The sequence below is a fragment of the Lepus europaeus genome, chromosome 13 (genome assembly GCF_033115175.1).
Source record: "Lepus europaeus isolate LE1 chromosome 13, mLepTim1.pri, whole genome shotgun sequence".
In the NCBI taxonomy this organism is placed as follows: Eukaryota; Metazoa; Chordata; class Mammalia; order Lagomorpha; family Leporidae; genus Lepus; species Lepus europaeus.
The window spans coordinates 2469332-2478466 of NC_084839.1; the positions used below are offsets into that span (position 1 = coordinate 2469332).

The following is a 9135-nucleotide window of genomic DNA, read 5'->3' on the forward strand; positions in this document are numbered from 1 at the left end:
CTGTGTTTGTTCACAAGACGTGCACAGGAAACAAGGCATTCAGAATGGGAAGGTGCTGCCTAAGGGGAAGGGCAGGTAAGTGGGAGGAACATAGGGAGGTGGCTCAGACTCTAGAAGGAGCTCCTGGGGATGTTCGTGAGGGAGAAGGGAGGTGGGGGCTTACCTTGCAATACCCTCCCTGCAGAGAGCTGATTACTCTGTTTATGTCTTCAATAACAGGAAAAAGGAGATGAATGGCTCTCAGAAGACAGTGAAAGAAAGGTTTGTATGGACAAACTAGTTTGTGTTTCCAGTTCTGCAGACAGACCTAACAGCATGATCAATGGATCCCCCACCTTGTCATGTGTTTTTAGGAATACAACTTCTGTGCCTCTGTCACATGCCATAGCTCTGTTCCTAGACTTAGAAAAGAAACGCAGAGGGAAAGAAGCACCATTGAGGCATTGCAGATAGGTGGATGGATTTGCTATTTGCTATAAACGCAGATCAAAAACAGGCATGCCGAAGCTGCCGAGGCAGCACACTCGGGGACTCCTTCAAGTCCCCTGTCCCAGCTCCTGAGGCACTGCTGTAGGATTTCTGGGAAATTGTGACAGCTGCAGCTTCAGACTCCAGCCATAAGCTTGGGAGGGACGTGTCACACACTGAGGGCATAGGAGGAGGTCACTCCCCTGCTGTGTCCCCACCTGGCAGCTGTAGGTCCTTCATCTAGGAAGAGCTACCTTTCCTACCACTCAGCAGTAGCTCTGTCCCAAGAAGGACCGAGTTCTCATGCGTGTTTGCTAAATGACTAAGTTCTGAGTATGTACATGTCATTTACTTAGACCCTGATTCTCAGACTCCTCATCACTCTGTTTGGAAAGGGTAGTGATCAAAGCCAGCACCTGGAGGCCCTGAGCACTGGGCTTCGTCGTGACACAGAGCCAAGTGCTCTAAGCTTTGGGAACATGTCTTACATCCCAGAGCCTGGGTCCTCTTTGCAAATTTTTGTTTTTGTTGGATTGTTTTTTTGTAATCAAGTCTATCTCCTGGATTAGAGAGAATATGCATAAAATATGTTTTTGTTTGTGTTGACTGGCTTGTAGAAGAATCCTAGCAGGGTTATGGGGCAGGGGCACACCATGTGTTCTGTCTTGGTATAGGTTTTCTCGTATGGATGTGCAGACAGTCACAGGAAGAGCCCAGAATTCCAGTGTTAGCGTTCCCATGAAATTGCTAAGTGAAGTAGCCTCTGTGTGTGTGATCAATGCAATCTACAATTATTTCACAAACCTCTCAAGGATCTGTGAGAGGGTATACCTGTGTCTGTATTTCACAGTGTTTGTATTGTTTGTCCTTAAGGTTGATGATGAGAGTTTGTGTTTCTCGGCTTGAAAGGAGACACTGGGCTGTCCCCGCTCGTAACTCCCTCTGAAAAGCCACCAGTTCTGATAGTCTGTCCTCCCCCGTTGTTGCTCTACACTAGGCTGCTCTACGCTGGGCTGGAAAAAACAATGATCTGTTTTGATAATGCTGTTTCTGGAAACATACAAAATAGCTGGTTTTAGTGTCAAGTAATTCTTTGGAGACATTTATTACTTGTTTGGCTTATATGCTACTTGTTCTTTCAATTACAATATTTTACCAGACCCATGGAAGTGAAGGGTGCAGATCTGAATCCATGCAGATTTCCTATGAATTTGGTTTCTCTCCTCTGGGCCTCAGTTTCCTTGTATGTGAAACTGGAATGATTCCCAATTTGTGAAGTTTCTACAAGATTAGGGACGTTCCCAACTGCCTCAGCTCCTGAGCTGAGAGTGAGTCACAGCTACTAATGTTATTGCCATCTCCAGTGAAATCCTGGTTTCCACAGAGGTTTGCATCATTGAAAGCAGGGATTTGATTTGAGTGCTATTTGCATTGTTTTGTAACATCAGGCTCTTTCCCCACAGTCAGCACTAATGATGTTTTAAAACTGAATTTTCTTCTGTGATATCTCTCATTAGTTTTGAAATGAAGACTCTTGTCAGTTCATCAACAACTTGTATTTATTATAGAAGTATTAGAAAATACAGATAAGAAAAAAGTGAAATCACTGAACTCCTCTATTCATAAGAAACTTTTCATTTTTGTGTACATTCTTTAAGACTGTTTTCCACTTCTTATCTTTTATGTAGAATATTAACAAATATTATGAATCTATATTGAGGGTATTCATAGCATTTTGTGTTTTTTCTCAACATGCTTTACATACATTGATTTCCTTGATCTGAAATGGGTGTAAACATGTTTAGCAGAGCTTTCATTCACTCTGGAAACAGCGCTAGCCACATGACATGGTGCTGAGCAGGCTCTGCCTGACAGATGTCCTTGCTGGCTGTCTCTGTCCCAACCATTTGAGCTCACACCAGGACTGAAAATGTGGCCTTATTTTTTTTTTATTGCAACAAGTATTCACTTTGCTTTCTTGATGAGTGTGTTTTTGTGACTTGAGTTTAAAATTAAGAGAGACTAAGGAAGAAGTAAACTAAAAGAGATGGAATCAGTTAACCAACTATGTGGGTGCAAACTGTTGAAACCTTTATACTAAATTGATCTTCTGTATATAAAGAGAATTGAAAATGAATCTTGATGCAAATGGAATGGGAGAGGGAGTGGGAGAGGGGAGGGTTGCGGGTGGGAGGGAAGTTATGGGAGGGGGAAGCCATTGTAATCCATAAGCTGTACACTGGAAATTTATAGTCATTAAATAAAAGTTAAAAAAAAATATAAAAAAAGAGAGAGACTAAGGAAGAAGTAAACTAAAGAGATGGAATCAGTTAACCAACGATGGATCTACAAGTGTAAACCAAGATTTGCATCATGAATCTAGATGTAGAATTACTCTGCTTCCTTCCTGTGCTGGGCTGATGATGACTCACACAGAATACAGAGGGTGCAGTTTGTTTTTTCCAGCCTTTATTTGTGAACACACCTGTTGTGTCTAATGGATAAGCATGGATAGGTTGTCATAGTGACATTTTCCAGGGCCAAAGTGTACAAGAAGATGGGATTTTTTTAAAGCCTTCAAAATCAAGTATAATTTTGATTGGTAAGTGCCCAACTAGTAAAAAAAAAAAGAAGTACCTAGCACAAGATTTTTAACATTTATGCCAACATATGAGATGGTCTATTATGTCTTGGAAGTGCATTTTGTAAGTCAAATGACAGGTTAGGCAAAGTACCTCAGACACACAGCGGAAGCAACGTTTTCTTTCTTTTCTTTCTTTTTTTTTTTAAAGAAAGATACACATTTTAAAAGATTTATTTATGTCAAAAGCAGAGTTAGAGAGGGAGAGGAGAGATAGAGATCTTCCATCTTCTGTTTTACTCCCCCATGGCCAAAATGTCTAGGGCTGTGCCAGGCTGAAGCCAGGATCCAGGAGCTTCATCTCAATCTCCCACTAGGGTGCAGGGACCCAAAGATTTGGGCCACCTTCTGCTGCTTTCCCAGGTACATTAGCAGAGAGCTGGATTGGAAGTGGAGCAGTTGGAACTCAGACTGGCGCATGTATAGGAGGCTGGCAGTGCAGACGGCAGCTTAACCCACTACACCACAGCATCGGTCCCTGGAGGCAACAATTTCAAAACCTGCTTTAGTGCCACGTGTCCTCAGTGTCATGGGAAAATAGCAGGTTTCATCTTACTTTGAAGTTTTTATATTTTAGCCCATTGGAGAAATAGGAATTGAAAACTAGCAAGTATCACATGACTAGAACTATGCCCATGTTTGAATTACTCCTTGGAATACTTATAAACTCTAAAGCAACTTACATAATGAGTGCCTCTTGTTCTGCTGAAGCCTTGATGCCTGTAACTTGGCACATCGAGAATGGATTCAAGCTGAACACTCACTCTGCAGTCTCAGATTTGGCATTGCGGCATGGAGGATCACTTGTCTGCAGGTTTTCACCCTAAACTAGCGTTTACCGAAGACATCCCCTACTCACTAAGGCTTGAATCTTCCGAACCATGAGGCATAAGTTTATGCTTTAGTCTTCTCATCCGAGAGTGCTCTGTTACAGTGCTGGACTGCTGAGTGGGAATAACCCATGCCCAGGTACAAAGGCAGCGGACCCGTCATCTTTGGGCAGGTGTGTGCATCTCCACATGGGTGCTGTGAGTGCATTTCTGCCCAGATTCCAGCTCCTTTGAACTGGGGGACCGGCTCCAAGCTTCCCTCAAAATGCCAGACAGTATGGTGCCAGGTCTCGTGTTTACTTCTCTTCTGGCCTGGTCTTTCACTCCCTTTCCAGTGCTGCATAACCTAATTATGCTGCGAGTTTTCTCTCCCAAGAAACAATGACCCATTCTTGTCCTTTCTTCCAGCAGTTATGTATGCTGTCATAATCATGTCACTTTCAGATACACTTGCATTTTCCAGGTATCCCAACGTTATTTTGTGTGTGTATTCATGTTTCCAATAATTCGTTAATGGATGGCTTAGTTTTTCCTGCTAAATGTTCAGTTCTTTATCTTGGGGGTGCATCTTTTCCTGTTGTCTTACTCTGCCAGAGCACTACTTGCTCAGACAATTCTTACCCAACCAACCCAGGGCACTCTTGGGTTAGGATGTGGAATAAGGGGTTGTACCCTCTCATAGCTTTTAGGCTTCAGTGTTTCATGTTGTTGGGAACTAGGAAATTTCAAAGCACAGGTTGACCTTGGGTGGGATGATAATGAGAAGGAAATGGAAAATGAAATAGAAAACCATGTGCAATTTTTGTTAAGTAGTTCTAGAGTAGAAGTTAACTGTCACTGATGAATGCCATGTGTTGTCTGGGCTTATTTTCTTTAAAATAGATGTTTCTGTTTTTAATTTTTTTTTTTTTTGCATTCTGAATCACTCTAACATCACATTGTACTTAGAAATTCACTGATGGTTGAAATCTCTCTAGCCTCATTCAGAGCTTTGGAACAGTTGAGGGTATCCCACGCGTGCTCTGTGGTGATCCTTGTGCTGATGTTTACCCAGAAAGCCCGAGCTGAGATCAGGTTAAACACAAGGTAAATATTTGATACTTGTGTGCTACTGGCTACTAAATGGGTGATAAACAAGTGCAATATTTTCAGATGATCAAAGTAGTGATTTATATCAATTAACATAAATAATATTTAAATGATTTAGCATATTTAATAAATGCTAAGCTTGGGACATTAGAGAATTTTCCATTGCCTACAGCTGCTAAGGAAAACACCACTTAAGCATCTTACCCAAGTAAAATGCGTACGCAAATCCATAGCAGTAATTTACTCTCATTGTGTGCTTTATCAGTCAATCAGTAGAGGGTTTTCATTTAATTAACATTGCCAGAAATGCCAATAAAACCAGGGTTTTTGTGATCTAGCAGTGTCTCTGACTCAGGCTTTTTGTGACAAAATGAAAATGGTATTGATTCTTTAATTGATTTTTAAAATTCATTGCCTGCCTAGTGTCTTTACTATTTTTTTCCCCTCATTATCTTGATACCACTCTGTCACCATGCTAAGTATTTTATTGCTTCCCTAAAAGACAGGGTCAATATTGATCGACACTGGAGTCTCAGAAGCTAAGTGTAGGTCATCAATAATGCTAAGTGGGATCATGGTGAATTAAATATTAAGTAATGAAACTTTTTGAGAATTGCCTGATTCCAGAAAAACAGGCTTGTATTTTTTTATATGTAGATTCATTTGGCGTCAAGTGAAAAGAGAATTTTCTCTTTAACATCTCCCACACAATTGCAGACATGTTTTGTGTAACACCCTTCACTGTAAAACACAGGGTACTGCATTGATACATAGGCCAACTGATCCATCATTTCACATGGTAAGCTCCACGGAGACAGTCTTGTCTCTTGCATGGGAATTCCTGAAGGAGGATGTCCAGTGACTCCTCTCTAGCCTCTGAAAATCAGCTACTGCGGCCAGTTCTCGCGTCATGCTTTCCATCTTGGAGGTTCCCATGCTGTCTGCTTTTTGGGTTGAAGACTCAGATTCTCACATTCTTTCCCAGTGCTCAGAGGGCCCAGATTTCCTTAGTCACATCCACAGGTCCGACAGTCTTGGTGTCTCTCCAGTCCTGAGTTCATTTGCTGCAGCCTGGGTACTCTCCCACAGCCTGGCCAATGGTTCCCTTCCACGACCAGGACAGTGACTCCATTCTGTGGTCAGGTCAGTGGCTCCATACCCTAACAGGGCCAAAAACTCCATCCCAAGGCCAGGCCAATGGCTCTCCCACTGTTCCTTTCAGAACTTCCTCCTGATTAAGCTAATACCTCTGGGTAGAATGTGGATCACAACATTCTGTCACTGGGTTCTCTTGGTCCCTCAGATATGTTCCCCATTTATTTGCTGACGGTGATACTGTGAAAGGGAAAGAAGGTAAAGTCAGATACACAGGTAGGCATCCTGCTCTTCAATGGCCCTTGTTTGGCCATTCATGCATTAGTGCATTTTTTTCACATTGTTCACAATGTTATCTTTTACTGAAAATTGATTTTAAGCATATGAACAAAGTTTTTCCTTTGGGCCATATGCTAGGACATAGAGAAATAATGGCAATTTTTGCTGTGAGCAAACTCTTTTAAAATATTTATCCTGGTTATCAACCCTCTGCAATAAACATTAATGTGCAGACAGCTTTTTTGTTTGCCAGTTTAATTTCTTTTGGGTAAATTCCAAGGAGTGGGATGGCTGGGTTGTATGGTAGGGTTATATTCAGGTTTCTGAGGAATCTCCAGACTGACTTCCATAGTGGCTTAACCAGTTTGCATTCCCACCAACAGTGGGTTAGTGTCCCTTTCTCCCCACATCCTTTCCAGCATCTATTGTTGGTAGATTTCTGAATGTGAGCCATTCTCACCGGGGTGAGGTGAAACCTCATTGTGGTTTTGATTTGCATTTCCCTGATGGCTAGTGATCTTGAACATTTTTTCATGTTTCTGTTGGCCATTTGGATTTCCTCTTTTAAAAAATGTCTCTTGAGGTCCTTGGCCCATCTCTTAAGTGGGTTGTTGTTTTTTGAATAAGATTGAAGTTGGTGAACTCAAAAGGCTTCCATAGCCTTGGCAACTCATGACGAGAGCCTAGGGAGATTACTGACGCCATAAACAAGAGTGTCAATTTGTTAAGTCAACAACAGGAGTCACTGTGTACTTACTTCTCATGTAGGATCTGTCCTTAATGTGTTGTCCAATGTGAAGTAATGCTATAACTAGTACTGAAACAGTATTTTACACTTTGTGTTTCTGTGTGGGTGCAAATTGATAAAATCTTTACTTAATATAAATTAAATCGATCTTCTGTATATAAAGATAAAGGAATCTTGATGTGAAAGGAATGGGAGGGGGAGCAGGAGATGGGAGGGGTGTGAGTGGGAGGGAAATTATGGGGGGGGAAGCCATTGTAATCCATAAACTGTACTTTGGAAATTTATATTTAATAAATAAAATAAATAAAAAAATTATTTGAAAGTCAGAATTAGAGAGAGAGAGAGAGAGAGAGAGAGAGAGAGAGAGAGAGAGATGGAGATGGACAGAGATCTTTCATCCACTGATTCACTCCCCAGATGGCCACAACAGCCAGGTCTGGGCCAGGTTGAATCTAGGAGGCAGGAGCTTCATCTGGGTCTCCCATATGGGTGCAGGAACTCTAGCACTTGGGCCATCTTCTGCTGCTTTTCCCAGATCATTAGCAGGGAGCTGGATTGGAAGTGGAGCAACCAGGACAAGAACTAGCACCCACCCAAAAGGGATGCCTGCGTTCAGGCGGTGGGTTTACCTGCTACACCGCAACACTGGCACAGTGAGTAAAATCTTAATTAACAGTGTCAGCATGGGCACTTCCCATGGGGTGAGAGCTGTTTAAAGTACCTCCTAGAGTTTTATGCCCAATCTGTAGTGCCAGATACCAGGGATAGGGCATGAGGGAGAGAAGAAAACAGAGATGATCCTCCTCGGTTCAGCCTGACGGTGTTCTCTGAGCTGTGAATCAGCCCTTGGCGTATGGGTACCGTGATCCATTTCTGTTCGCAGTGAGTGGTCCTCTTATCATATTTGGTTGGCCTTGGGTTGACAGGTTTTTATTAAACTGTGACCAACTAACACAGAAACCATTGCAGTTATACAGGAAAGGGCATTATTTGTACTTGCTTGATTTTCCCCATGAGTTATGAAGATGCTATCTATAACTTTTAAAGCACATGAATTATTTTTAATTACAAGAATATATATGGCCAACTTACTCCATTTCTGTAATGCACCAAACAGCCTGGAGTTTAGGTTTATATAACTTAGATATGGTCATAAATATAATTTTTGGACACAGAAAGTGACATTTCAAATTTTCATTTCTGGGAAGGCTAAATGAGAAATCTTTATTGGCTTCCTACACCACATGCTGTGAAGGTACTTTTAGGTGAATTTATTACCTAGTTACCTTAAATTGACAGCCATATTTTGGCGAAAAAAATATCTTCTCCCATGAGTAGTTTAGAGGAAAGAAAATCAGAGATGTGACGAGGTAAAGGCTTGCAGGTCCAGAGGCACTTAGAGTTGACAAATGAGGTTGTTCAGTAGCCTTTTTTTCCTCTTTGTTCCACATATCTTCTGTGAACCTGGCTGTTTTTCCCCAAGAGAGAGGCAAGATGAGAAACAGCAGAGGAGCTGTAACTCAGAACCGAGGTTTGTGGCTCAGGTTGCCGGGAGGTTCTGTACACGAGGCCATGTAACATCCACTGAAGCCCAGGCCTTTGTTCTTCCTTAGGTTTTGTCTATATGGATATTCAGAGGGTAAGGATCTGTGGCAGTGCAAGAAAGTCCTACAAATAAAGCCTATATTTTCAGCTTGTTAATTGAATGTGTAGAAGAAAACAGGACCTTACAAAAGTTGTAATATATCAAAAAGCAAATTTGCCCCTTGATTTATACTCAAGAACACATTTCACAAACTGGTAAATATGTAGGAACGGAATGCATCTGGATTTCAGACACTACATGTGCATTTGGGATTGGGTCCAGGGGTGCTTCTGAATGCCCTTCGGTTCTCTCTTCTGTGTCTGCAGCCTGTGCAGCATCCTCTCAATGTGACGCTGTCACTCACTGCTGTCCACACCGGTCACATGCTCTATGCATCTGT

The 9135-nt window shown here is 41.9% G+C and overlaps 1 protein-coding gene across 1 annotated transcript in view; it reads left to right on the forward strand.

The window, feature by feature from the left end:
• The window catches only part of DCDC2C (doublecortin domain containing 2C), a 90515-nt gene extending 89141 nt beyond the window's left edge, over window positions 1-1374 (forward strand). The window contains exon 10 of the mRNA XM_062210112.1: window positions 1342-1374. Within this exon, the coding sequence (XP_062066096.1) occupies window positions 1342-1374 (33 nt within the window). The remainder of the gene's footprint in view (window positions 1-1341) is intronic.
• Window positions 1375-9135: the final 7761 nt, after the last annotated feature.